Raw genomic sequence first — 13928 nt, 5'->3', positions numbered from 1 at the left:
TTATCATTTAAATCGTTTTTGCATGGCGGATGCCGTTGGATTTAATTTTCTACTTACAGTCAGCTGCCAACGTAATAAAAGAGAACGAAATGTCCTTGCGTATATTACAGAACTCACGCCTCTCGTGAAAGTTAAATCAAACGTAATGGTTAACCCACGAAACAGGCAAACACTTAAAAACGATTTACAAACGTTTTTAATAAAGCGATTTACAAACATTTTATACAAAGACCCCACAAACACAAGATTTATAAAAAAATGACATGTAATGTTCAACAGCAGCACAAAACTTTCGTGATGTTATATTTATATTGGATGGTGTTTCAGTATTTCAGGCTCGTTTTCTAATAGCGATCGGCGGGAATTACTTTATTTCTTTTGTTTTAAAACTGCACGGACGATTCTATAGCTTGAAATATAGCTCAAAAGACACAAACAGTTTGCCAACAGTGCATTTTGTTGTTGTTGTTGGTGGCTAAAATATTATTGGTACTATGACGCAAATATTTGGCCCTGGCATTTTAAAAGTTCTCCGCCTATGCTCTTACTTAAATCTTAATTTTATCTTAAATATCTAACCAAAGCAAAAATATACAAAACTGAAAAGAGGGGTAGTAACAGTATAACAACAGCTGTTAAAACACGCTTACTGATTAAAATGAAAAAGAAATAATGTTTTTGACAAAAGGCGTGACCGTTACACGCTACAAACAACACAATGTAATTATCAACATCATTCCCCACAGTTATGTTCCACATTGGAAGGTGTGCCAATTCAATGACATGCGGAAGTGCAAGTTGTGCGTTGTCAACATCCATGATAACACAAATGAATATAACCTCATGCAATGTTACTTGCTGTGATACCAATTATTGCAATGTTGCTCCTGCTGTAAGTACATGTGAAATAATTCATTATACTGTTTGTGTGGTTTAGTGGTTAGGTTATCGAAACCAATGAATATGAGTTTGACAATATTAACACCATTACCTGTACATTTTACTGAACAAAATTTACATTTTTGTAACTTAATCAGATATTGATATAACAGTGTTGTTTCATTGATTTTTTTGCCTTTTTATCTTTAATAATAATTGTAAAATAACAAATAAAAGGTGCCAAATGCTTTAATTTGGTTTTACGAAGAATCAAAACACAGACTGTGTTTTATTACCGTAAATTAATGTTTTAACTTAAACAACTTTCATTTGACTTTATTTATTTTATGTTTATCACTTTTATTTAACAATATCCCACCAGAAACCCACCACCCCATCCACCCCTGCAACAACAACAACAGCATTATCAACTACTACCCTTGCTCGTGTTTTACAAGGTTTGTTTAATCATACAAGTTATTACACATGCCAAACAATGTAATTCGTATTTGTTTATATTACTATTTTCCAAGTTTTCTAAAAGTTTTGCCTGGTGGATCCTTTGCAATTATTTTATATTTTGTGGCTCAATGAAAATTTAAAAATGCTGTAGATAAATGCAAATAACATGCTGCTGGTTTATATAGTGATGTGTTATTAAAATCTAGGTGCTTGAAACACAGATTTTCTGGTCAGCTTACAAACATGACAGCTCATATGTAAGATACGAATTTTATTAAAAAGGTCATTGATTTAAAGGAAAAATAACTCTTTAGTTCATGAAACTATTATTGGACTTTAAAATTAAAAAAACAAGTTTTTGTTTCAGCATGTCCACCCCGAAACCTCCGTGTCGCTGGGTTACGAGGCCGACGGTGCCCATCAGCTTGTGACAATGATGGTGATTGTGCTGTCAACAAGCGTTGTCTTTGTGACGGACCGTGTGGGAAAACATGTTCAGATCCAAGTAAGCTTACTGTTACGATTATTTGAAATTTTTTATTAAGTTGGTTGTTATTATAATAAAAACAATATTTTCTTGTTACCATACATAATATTATTTTTTGCATTAAAACATTTAAGAAAATTAGGAAATCATTATAACAGAGGTGCTGCGTATTACCTTGTGTGTGTGTGCATGTGTTAACATTAGTTAATATCAAAAGCTTTATAATATTAATAACATTTTTAAATAAAAACCGTATAAAAGTGATAATGCTGCTAAAGTGTGTCCAAATTCCAATTCAAAAGATACTAAGCAAAATTAATTTAAATAAACAAACCCAATTAGTAAAACTTTTTCTACACTTCCAGGTATTTCTTGTTCACCGAATTATTCTCGTTTCCGATCCATCGCACGCAGCTTGACATGCACACGAGGTACAGGGGTCGGGTCTAAGTGCACGTTCTCGTGCTCCAGGGGTTATAGTTTAGTTGGCTTACCAAACCTTAACTGCCAAAGCACAGGAAGATGGGACAAACCAAGAATACCAACGTGTAGACCAAGATCTGGTATGTTGTGTTTATATCCTGTTAATATCAAAGTAAAAAAAAAGTGTTATAACGACTGTCATTGGCAATGTCCATAGCCAAATGATCTTATTGAAGCTATGAAGTCAACTCAGAATGGGGAAGAAGTTGCTTCTATTAATAACAATCAATCTCAATGCACTATATTATAAATATTTTGAGTCCAATGACAGTCGTTATAACACGGATTTTCTCCTTGATATGCCTTTTGATGTTTTTTTATAAAACTAAGACCCTTTTTTTTCTTAAACCTTATATTTAACCCATTTTATCTAATATAGAGGTAAAACATGAAGTTGAAATACTAAAAATACTAACTATAAATGGATTTAAAATACTCAGGTTTAAAATACTAACATTGCACGCAGCTGCCAACTGTCCCCGTAGAAACCTGGGCCTCGCGACACAGCGGGGACGCACGTGCCCACCTTCGTGCATCACTGATGCTCAGTGTGGGGAGGGAAATAAATGTCAATGTGACGGACCATGCGGAACCACTTGTTCCTCGCCTGGTGGGTGGCAAACATATATATTGTTTTTTTATATTTATAGAAAAAATGAATTTTTATCTTTATTGTGTGTTTTTTATGAATACTATTTTATTACCTTTTTGTTTTAACTTGTCTTTCTATTCGCATATTTTGAATCTTTTTTTAATTTGTATAATTAAAAATTCCTAGAAATATTTTACTTTTTGTGAATCGATATTGTCTTCGATTTATAATACTAGTGAGGTCAGTTATTGACAAAATATACTCTATCATATACATTGCTAGCATATAGAGGGACTTAATTATTCTTCTGTGCTAATTTAGTAACATTTGATATAGTTAGTTTTGATTCATTTTAACCCCTTGCCCTCACTGGAGTTATGTTGACTTTTGTGAGTTTACCATGTGTTGGCCAGCCAAGCTTTTTAACTCGCACTCTTTGTTCATGGCGTGTTTTATTAATATTGGATTCAATGATGATTGAGGGTTCGATTCTTTTTGTTTTTGTATATATTTGATTTTTGCTGTCTTTTTGAAGCGATAAAATTATCTTATATTTGTTTGTTCCAGATACTACTTGCTCTCCTGATATTTCCACGGAGGTTTCACCCCACCGTCTGGTGAGGTGTACAAGCGGGAACAGGGTTGGTTCAAAATGTAAATTTACGTGTTCGTTTGGTTACAAACTGGTTGGGTTTCCCAACTTTAACTGCCAGAGTACAGGAACATGGGACAAGACAAGAGCCCCAACGTGCAGAGCTACCTGTGAGTTATCTATTTATAAATGTCTTTTTTTAAAAGAAATATTTTTCGAAGCATAGCATAACATAAGTTTAAAACAAATCTTTATTAATCTATGTTTAAAATATTGCTTAAATTAAAAAAGTTACCAATTCTTTAAATGCCATTGTCCCGCCAAGCGAGTTACATACGCGGTAACCTGTAAGCGGGCACAAGGATTATGAAACATAACACCTCTTTTTATAACAAATGTCATTGCCCTTGCCACTCAAGGATAAATAAGTTACATCCACCAATAACCAATAACCTTCCACCCTCAGCATCCACACAATGCAGAAGAAGTCGTGCCAACCATGATAGATGTTGTGGGAGGACATCTTATTCATCAAAGTCACTTATATGTTGTGAAGGAAGGTTAAGGTAAGATTTGCTTGGGTGAAATTGAACCCAATTATTATTTAAAACTTCGTTCAATTTAGATTTTGTTTTGGTTAGAATTAAACTCAATTAGAAACTCTTTTAATTTATTTTTGGTTTGTTCATGTTGTACTCTAGTAACCCGAATTGTTGGTATTTATTTATAAAGGGCTTTCTGTTGTACAATACTGTGCTTTTATTTTCTTATTATTATGTTTAATTTTTATTTATTTTTAACTTTATTTTGTTTATTTTTTTTATTTTTTAAACTTTATATTTGCTGATTTTCTATTCGTTAAAATTTTGTTTTATTTTTAGTTTAATTATTCTTTCTCATCCTTTCCCACCAGGAGACGAACCCGTCAAACCACGGCTTGCTGTGGAAGTTCAAGTTACCGACCCATCACCCATTCATGTTGTAACAATAGGACTTATGCGGTAACTATTGTTATAAATTTAATCTGTTTAAATTTTTTTTCTTAAGAGCAGAATGTGATCTGGAAAATATATTCATTTTTTAAACATAATGTTTGCTTTTTGTGAAATTTTACATAAAACATTACAATAAGTCAAATCACAATAAGTCAAATCAGACACAACTTACAATTTTTGTTTTTTTCTCCAAAACATTTGTTCTGTTTTTAAATGATTTCTTGTTCTAGTTGTAACTTAATATAAGTTACTTATGTTGGGAAAATAATAATGTTTGCTTTTTGGTCCAGCAGCCCCCTTTTTTAATTGACACTCTTTGCCACCACAGCATGTTTTACCAACTGTTCGTTTGCTGTTGATTCTCTTCTCTTTGTTCTTCCAATAACATAATCTTCGCCATTGTTTTTGAAGAGATAAATATAATTTACGTTGTGTTTTTTACTCAGAAAACTCAGCAAGGTTGTTGTGATGGAACGATCTATAATTTGTTCAATCAAGAATGCTCCAATAATCAAGTTTCAACTATTGCTAATGTGGAGGAGGAAGAGGAGGAAGGAGAAGGAGGAATGGGAGCATCAAGTACAATACAAACTAATGAGGAGGAAGAGGAGGAGGAGGAGGAGGAGGTAGAGTGAGAAAGAGGAGTAATGATTGGGAGAAAGGACGATATGAGAAAAACATTGAAATCAGTTTTTGTATTTTTATTTTTTGTTTATAATTTTATAAAACGAATGTTGCAATTTTGTAAAATATTTGATGCTTCACGTTTGATTCATGTTTGGTTATTATGTTTTGAATGTAAAAATGTGTTTTCAGTTGGGCCAAGGTGAAATCTTGACTTTTTGTATTAAAATTCATTGAAGCAACTGCTAAAATAAATTAGTTGCAAAAGTAAGGTCCAAATTATAAGATTTTGTTACTTTATATAGTGGAGTAGGGGAAGATGGGACACCTTTTTATTCTATTTTCTAATTCCAAGTGGTAGTAAACAAACAGCATTCAAAGAATCATAAAACCGTATCTTAACAACTCCAATGGATTGTTGTTAATTGTTTAAAACACGATCAGGATATTTGAATATTATGTGCTAAAGGTGTCCCATCTTACCCCATTTTTCTATAAATGATATTGACTGACATTACAATACTGCATGAATGTCAGTAAAATATGCTACATTCAAGTAATACATTTTTAAAAATAAAATTTATTGTAATCTAGATTTATAGTGTCTTCGAAACGCGAAAACGCCTTTTCCATAAACTCCAAATGTTGTTGAGATCAAGAATAGTTTTTCGGCTTGTACCGAATCTGTATATTGGTTGTTTTATACTTGTCAACAAGTCTGCAGTGTCAGCACCGCAACCATACATGGTAGTGTTGGTACATGATAACAGACGGGAGAGGCACGAGTTGGCAAAGCTGAAATCACGAGACACGGATCTTAAATACAACGTCAAAAACGCTACGTCGATATCGAAACGTCACCAGGCACCAGCACAAGTCATCTACCGCATAGCGCACGAGAAAGGCCATGAAGTGTATAAATATAAGATGCAGTCATATTTGCTAAGTAATTTCATTAGCAATTTGACCAAATAGCGTTGATATGCAAAGTTTTAGTATTTACGGTAAGTACTAATATAGCGGGCAGCACTGTTTGTTTACATTTTGCCGGGGAATCCCGGTATTTCGCTTTGATTGCAAGTTGCTATTGCAGTATGGTTACTTCATTACTTGAATGAATGAATGTAACTTGTTTTATTCTCGCGCGGCCAAAATCGATATTTGTTATAACAAGGTCGGATGTTCTGTTTTGTACACTTCGTGCCAGCTTTCGAGTTGCCACAATTGTAACTTTTTTTGTTTGTTTTTGTTTAACTGGCCTATTAAACAACCCTTTAGTGACCATTGGGTTGGAGCAACTGTCGTTAAGTGTCTTGCCCAAGGACACCATAATGATAGCAGCGATGAGCCTTGAATCTATAACCTTTGGGTTAAAGGCAGGCGCGCTAACCAACTGTGCCGTCACTGCCGTGGTGCTGGAACTTCATGTTGTTTTTGCTTTTTAAACCAGTTGTCTTCACTTTAGACATTATATTATACTTATCTATTTTAAAGTACTGCATTTTCAAAGATCTATTTAGGTTTTTTTTTTAAATGGTTGAGCAGGAGTTGAATGAAATCGAACTCAAAGAGTTTGCTAATTCATGCTCGTCTGCTTCTATAGCAATGAGTCTGTTATACGAAACACCTGTGTCTTTTTATATCGGCGACCTACGAAGTTTGAAACCTAAGGACGATAGCAAGCAAGTGTTTTTTCATAAATCACACCCGATTTCTGCGGCTGAAATATTTGGTGTTGTAACTTCTGTAAAACAGAAAGAAGATCATGTTATAGTAGAAGTAGCCGACGGGACGGGAAATATTCAATGCTTTTGCCCACATCGTGAAGATACTTTTCAACCTGTAGACAGAGTAGTTCTCAGTAATATCTCCAAAGCTTTAAAGAAAAGAATATCCAAAGTATCCATCACGCACACTGTAAAAGTCGGCGATTTTTTGCGAGTTCGAGGCTCTGTAAAATATGGCTTATGGGAGAATGTAATATATTTATCCAAATGTACTCTTGGGTTCGTTAAAAACTATGATATTCAAAGAACTTGGAAAACTTTAACAGACGAGAAAAGTGTTTTATATGAAATATATAACCAATAGCAAACCGCGATAAGGTTTAAGATGAATTACTGTTTACTTATTTACCATGATTTACAGCTAACTCGTCTAATGAAGTAACAAATTTAGTTTATAATATTTGTTTTCTGATTATTTTTTCCGTCTTCTAATATTTACAATATATATTAACAGACAGTTACTCAAGATAAGCTTAATGTTTCAAATTTTTTACATTTCTTCTGCTGTTGCATTTTTAAGTCCTTGTTGTTATTTTAAAACCCACTGTAAGTGTAAACTATCTGCCATATTTGTGCAAGGTATGACTAAAGTTTCCTAGTTTGTGATATTCACATTTATATTCTATACCAGCGAGGTTCTAGGTGTTAAGGGTTTACAGCTGTTAAAATATTCCTGATATTTCCTCCAGCCATGATTACTCCTCTTGATATTTTATCGTTGGAAACTTGGATTTTAATCCTGACTTCATTCAGTCTTATCAGGTTTGGAAAGTTTGTTAATAGACTGGTTCGTATTGAATATTTTAAGACATTGGTATTAAAAATAGTTTAGACTCCCAATATATTGTACGAATGTTACGTTTATTTTAATATTTATATCCTTGGTTGGCTTTTGACATTTTTGGCAGAAACAATAAGAATAAGCATAATATATCAGGTTATCACCTGACATTTTTACAGTAACATCTATATTCTATATAATACAAATTTTATTCCTTTTTTGTAATTTCCTGTATAAAAGTATTACTTTGTTTTGATCGCAATAAACTAAATGCATTGAAGCCCTTTTCGCCCACCTTCGGGAAAGTGACTGGCTTCTACATCTGGTGAGGCCCATGCAGTAGCACCCTGGGTTTTGGGTATAATGGCCCAACTCTGACCTAACTCCCAGTTCCCATAATGTGTCACACTGCAGGACCTCACCCACTTATATAGAAACTGATTGTTTTTATTTCTATCCTCAGATCATACATCCATAAAAAATGGCAAGTGTTAAAGGACCTTAATATTATTCCTCATATCCAACCTACTATACTTGGGTTGGGCAACTTGGGCAAATTCTTGAAGGACTCAGATGCATGAGTTCTTATTATTTCATTAAAGGTAGAATTAAGACACATATTGTTGTTGATTAAAATTAACTTTAATTTAACACAAGGTATTTGTACAGATTTTCAAAACATACGTTGAAGACAAACAGAAGTTTGGCAGAATTTTTGGGTAAGAAAATTATTCTATTCTATATTTTTATTTTACATTCTGGTGCAATGGTTCTTAAATAGTTGCTGTGTCTGAACAATATTTACATCAAACAGAATAAAAAACATTTTAGTACTTTGGTTTGATTTTTCCATTTTTTACATTTTATTTTTTTGATATTTTTTATTTTTGTGACAATGGTTAAATCAAGCTGCTTCCTAATATAGAAATGCCTCTATATTTGGATGCCAAAGTTAAACTTTTGTTTGCCAAAGTTAAACTTTTGTTTGCCAGGTTTAAACAAACCTTTGTAGAATTGGCTGATGCAACGTGCAATTCTCATCTGCCATGCCAGGTGACATTCATAATAGTTTGTGGTTTAATTGCTGTGACATTATAGGCAAGCAAACAGTTAGGAGAATCTTTTGTTCTCACATATGTTGTTGGGAAGAAGGTTACACGTTAACCTTTAGGTAAACATGCAGCAAACTAGAGATTGGCCAAATTTGGGGAGAAAGGATAATTTAGAGTTTAGACTTTGCTTGTCGTGTTCCGGTGCCATCCTGTTAATGTAATGAGCAAACAACACAAGCTTAGCAAACTAAGACAATATTTATTCTCCTTACAATGCTGGGTTCTAAACCAAGCATTGGGAACTATAAGTTAATTCAGATAACAAAGCAATTCAATTTATTGCAATCTTGGTTTAAATCAGAATCTTTAAACTGTTTTGGCCAAGTAGCCATAAAAGCTACATAGTTTAAGTTGTATTTCTATGAGAGCCATATAATGCGGGAAAATTAAAATTTTTTATCAAGCTAAATGACGTTGCAGATGAAAATTAACATGTTAAATGACCCCTTACACATTCCAGGGTGAGCTTACATATGAAACTGTACAAAGATTGAAACATTTGACGCAATGTTTGAATGAATCTTTACGTCTATAACAATGTTCCAGTACCAGGGTGGGTGCAAAGTTTCTATATGCAGTGTCATAACATAGTAAACCGTTATTTAATTCCGGACATTTTTAATATTTATATAAATTTTGTGTTTATTTTAAAAAAGTACATAAAATTAGGTTTTTGTTTTCTATTGTAGTAATTTTTTGCCAAGCCCAAAAACATTTTACCTTATATGGTAATAATAAAATTATAACAACTAGGTTTATATAAGATCTCTTTGGAATATTAAGGCGTAATTTCGCATTTTTATTTCATTATTATATGTACAACTGTGGCATAAGCAGGAATGAGGTGTATGAAACAGAACATCTATGTTATAATGACTGTCGTTACCCCGCCATTTTAGGATAAACAAATTACATTCAATCATTCAATCAAATACTAACAATTAACACTACTGATAAGTGAAATGAAATACTAACAATTAACACTACTGATAAGTGATTTAATAATAAATGTGATTGGCCAATAAATAAGTTTCATTTACCTAAATATCACCTTTCAACAGAAACTTAAGATATTGTGAGCGTGACATTACAATAAATGGGGTGACCATTCCTAAAGGAACAAGCATAGACATCCCGGTGTATGGGATGGGAAGAGATGAAGAGTTTTGGGAAGATCCTCTTGTGTTTAAACTAGAAAGCTTTTTTGACTGGACTTTAAATTCAGTTGTCTGGCCCCATAGTAGGTGATATGGCTCTATCCCAGAGGATATGGGTACAAGGCTCGATGCTGCTACCAGTGTGGGCATGTTTGTCCTTGTTAAAAATTCCTAACGGGAATTGCATGCAAGGAGTATGAAACAGAACTCCGGTGTTATAACAACTGTTGTTGCCTTGCCCAGTGAGGATAAAAGAATACGTTTTTTTATTAATTCATTGCCTTAAATGGCTTAAAAAGCTTACGGATCCCAAAGTTAAAACCTTTTTGGGAAATGGCTGCTAGCCTGCTACATCCCTTTAACTGTAAGATGAAAAATGTTTTGTTTGTACAGAATGTTGGACATGAATGAGATTGATCCAATGATATTCCAACCATTTGGTGCTGGTCCACGTAACTGTATTGGAATGAGATTTGCACTTCTTGAAATTAAAATCACTTTCGCAAAACTTCTGCAGAAATTTTATCTCGATGTTTGTGAAGATACCCCTGTGAGTGAAAAATCTATTTTAAAGTTAACTTTTGTATATGTAAATCATCTTTTAGCAACTGGTATAAAACAAAGTGTATTTCCGACGTTTCGTCCGCCTTTTGGCAGGACTTTATCAAGGAATTAGGTTATTTACTTATGCCTGGTAGCAGAAGTAACAGAAGACTTTCGAATATCATGGTTTTGTGTCAAAGCAGACAGAACAGAATAATAATAGACAGCAAATGATATTGCTGCTTTAAGAGTTAGGTTTAAGTAATTGTGCTTTTAGTTTATATAATTAGAAATCCATTAAAACTAAATTTATGAAAAACAAGTTGTTTAAATAAACATTTTTTTGTGAAGTTTTTAGCATTATCCTAAATTGTTTCATTAAATAATTGGAATTTATCTTCAACAGGCCTCTCCATTGGACGTGACGTTCAAAATGAGCATGAAACCAAAAGATCAAATATTCCTTAAAGTTACTAAAATAAACGAGTAAAAAGTGGTGTCTTTTAAACCTTGGTCTTGACCATATTGTCATATAGCATGATAATTGAAACCATTTGGTTTGTATACTTTAACCAGTTAAATAATGTCCTTTAAACTATTAAGGAATATTTAAATAAATTGTCCAGTGTTTTTGTTAAAAGTTTTGATTTTTCTTTAATTCTGTTGATATAATTTTGATAAAGATCATTTTACATTTTTGGTTACTTTCTACCATGTTGATCAGTATTTTCTAACAGTTTTCCTTAAAGCTTTCTTCTTTACAATGTATTGTTTGGTGTTGAGACAGAATGGCTCTTAAAAATTAAAATTAAAATGATAAAAATAGAATTACTAATATAGCAGTAAATTTTATTGTGATACTATAGACTATTTCTTATATTTAAAATATTTAACGAATGAGAATCTGTCTTATATATGATAATGTGTATGCTATAATGCATTTTAAACTAATGTTAGTTGTTGCAGGTTAACATTATTAGGTTAGATAAAAACTGTTTTGAAAAAGAAACTTTACATTCTGCACAAGAAAACTGAGTTTTAAAGCCAACAACATTAATCTGTAAAAGGTAATGTTATAACTCTGCTCTAATTTCGATAATTTGCTGAAATTGGTTAATTAGAACTCATTGTGAGCTCAAGGGAAAAAGGTTGGGCAGCCATGTGCTTATAGTGGGGGTAAAAATTTACATAAAGAATATGTTTTGTAAAACTTTTGCAGGTTATTAAAGTAAATGAGATGTTATTCTTAATATTTGTATTTAAAAAATATAAATATAAGTTTATTTTCAAAGAATTTTTTACAAGTTGTGTCACTTATATCCTGTTACTTCTGCTACCAGGCATAATGTAAATAATCTTTTAATGGCTCATCTGGTATGAAAAACAGTGTATTTCTACATTTGGTCTACAATGTGTAAATGATGTGTGTAAGGTGACATTCATAATATTTTGTGATGTAATTGTTTTATCCTTATAAGGCAAGCAAACAGTAAAGAGAATCCAGCGTTCACATGTGTTGTTAAGAGGTAGGTTACACGTTAACTTTTAGGTAAACAAGCAGCAAACTACAGATTGGCCAAATTTGGGAAGAAAAGGATGAATTAGACTTTGCTTGTTGGGTTAGAATAAGTTTTTCTTGTGCCAGTATTCTTATATAAGTTGAGCTTTTATTGCAGCATTATAGTATTCTAGTCTCGTGCTTAGTCGTGCAGCATCAAGATTCATTAAAGCCCAACAAGCAATGTCAGGATATGACAGACCTCAGTCATAAGAAGACTGATATTACTATGAATGTAGAACTGTAGTCATATCACAGTGTATAGACTCTTATATGGTGTAAACAAATATAGCCACATTATTACTAATACTACTTACTGGAAAATACTCAAGTTTTGCATATTTTTTGCTGTAACAAACTTATTTGTTTTAAACAGATTTATATATATTAAACTGTAACTTAATAGATTTTCTGTGTGTTACTGTTAGCATAGGTCTTATAAAAACTTATATATTACTGTTGGGTTTAATAGCAACATATTTAAATGCCTTTTCATTGTTAGTTCTATACTGGTAAATACACTTTTAATTTAGTTTTCCTATTAATTTTATTCTCTTATTACAACTAAAACAGTTTTTAAGATAAATTTATGCTGTATCTCAATCTGTATGTTCTTCGAAATAAATAAGTTGTAACATACACAGATCACTAAAGTAATGAATTTAAATTTCAGATCTGCACCAAATATATAAAGCAAGTTTGCAAGATTGTTTAAGAGATATTTCCACCAGCCATGATTACTCCTCTTGATATTTTATCGTTGGAAACTTGGATTTTAATCCTGACTTCATTCATTCTTGTCAGGTTGGAAAGTTTGGTATTTTATAATAAATATATGGGTTTTGCGCGGCTGCCCGTAACCCAGAGGTTTGGGGTTAGAGCCTCGATGCAGCCACCATTGTGAACACTGGGTTAAAGCAACTGTGTTAACTGTCTTGCTCAAAGGAACTCATCTATGTATTCACGATATCTATGTTTTACACTAGTATTTAAAATTAATATATTTAATCAAAACGTTTTTATTTTGTTTGGTGTGTATATATATATATTATTATTATTTTTTTTTTTTTTAAGTACCATTCTTTTTTCTATTGAGCTTGTAGTAAAATTCCATGTTTTCTAAAATAACTTCACTACTTTATATTGTTTAATGGCCATTAATGGCAACAAGTAAATGCAAATAGAAAGTATGTTAAGGGTTAGTGGTTAATAGGCTGTAGGATATAGGTTAGACTTAGAACATCTGGTTTATTGATTGGGAATTTTAGCTTTAAATCAACATGAATGAAACCCAGTTATATTTTTTATAAAAACTCACTTGAATTTTTATATTAGATAGATTATACACCTGCAAAAAGTGTCTGTACCAAATGTGCTTATCATCGGCCCATATTCACTGCTGATTGACAAGTTATCATTTTCTTGGATTATACATCCACAAAAATTGTCTATATCTGATCTCCTTATTTTCACATACCTCCCATTTATTGTCTGGTAGATTGACAAAATATCATTTTCTTAGATTATATATCCACAAAAAGTGTCTATATCTGATCTCCTTATTTTCACATACCTCCCATATATTGTCTGCTGATTGACAAAATATCATTTTCTTAGAATATACATCCATAAGAAATGGCAAGTTTTAAAAAACATAAATATTCCCCATGACCCCCCTACTATACTCGGGGTAGGAAATATGATGGGTATTATAAAGGACCCCAACCAGGTAAGTGGTAATATTACTCTTAATATTATATCAATTATTATATATCATATCCATTATCTACAGTATGTTATTGTGTATCATATCTAATATTATATAACATATAGTAGGGTGGGGGAAGATGGGACACCTTTAAGACATAATATCCAA

At 32.3% G+C, this 13928-nt stretch overlaps 3 protein-coding genes across 4 annotated transcripts in view; all 3 read left to right on the top strand.

The window, feature by feature from the left end:
• The window catches only part of LOC100187228 (SCO-spondin), a 16840-nt gene extending 11459 nt beyond the window's left edge, over positions 1-5381 (top strand). The window contains exons 20-28 of the mRNA XM_018814063.2: positions 747-892; positions 1262-1337; positions 1709-1846; positions 2194-2391; positions 2778-2921; positions 3471-3665; positions 3962-4061; positions 4409-4496; positions 4937-5381. Of these exons, the coding sequence (XP_018669608.1) occupies positions 747-892; positions 1262-1337; positions 1709-1846; positions 2194-2391; positions 2778-2921; positions 3471-3665; positions 3962-4061; positions 4409-4496; positions 4937-5125 (1274 nt within the window). The 3' untranslated portion in view covers positions 5126-5381. The remainder of the gene's footprint in view (positions 1-746; positions 893-1261; positions 1338-1708; positions 1847-2193; positions 2392-2777; positions 2922-3470; positions 3666-3961; positions 4062-4408; positions 4497-4936) is intronic.
• Positions 5382-10047: 4666 nt separating this feature from the next.
• LOC108949918 (cytochrome P450 3A31-like) lies at positions 10048-11460 on the top strand. Its single transcript, XM_018814068.2, has 2 exons — positions 10048-10501; positions 10901-11460. Exons 1-2 carry the CDS (start codon positions 10328-10330, stop codon positions 10982-10984), a joined length of 258 nt encoding a protein of 85 aa, XP_018669613.1. The 5' UTR covers positions 10048-10327; the 3' UTR covers positions 10985-11460.
• Positions 11452-13928, top strand: part of LOC100169893 (cytochrome P450 CYP3-like member 2) — an 11468-nt gene continuing 8991 nt past the window's right edge. The window contains exons 1-3 of one of the 2 annotated variants that reach the window (XM_009861783.3): positions 11452-11561; positions 12726-12856; positions 13670-13781. In XM_009861783.3, the coding sequence (XP_009860085.1) occupies positions 12786-12856; positions 13670-13781 (183 nt within the window). In that variant the 5' untranslated portion in view covers positions 11452-11561; positions 12726-12785. 2 annotated transcript variants of the gene reach the window in all.

Source organism: Ciona intestinalis, chromosome 11 (genome assembly GCF_000224145.3).
Source record: "Ciona intestinalis chromosome 11, KH, whole genome shotgun sequence".
Lineage (NCBI taxonomy): Eukaryota > Metazoa > Chordata > Ascidiacea > Phlebobranchia > Cionidae > Ciona > Ciona intestinalis.
The sequence above is the reverse complement of the archived record's forward strand: the minus strand, read 5'-3'. Positions and strand labels throughout refer to the sequence as shown.

Coding starts and splice junctions, on each gene's coding strand:
- LOC108949918 (XM_018814068.2), top strand. CDS start 10,328: ATGTTTTGTTTGTACAGAATGTTGGACATGAATGAGATTGATCCAATG. Junction 10,502..10,900: donor ATGTTTGTGAAGATACCCCT/GTGAGTGAAAAA, acceptor TATCTTCAACAG/GCCTCTCCATTGGACGTGAC.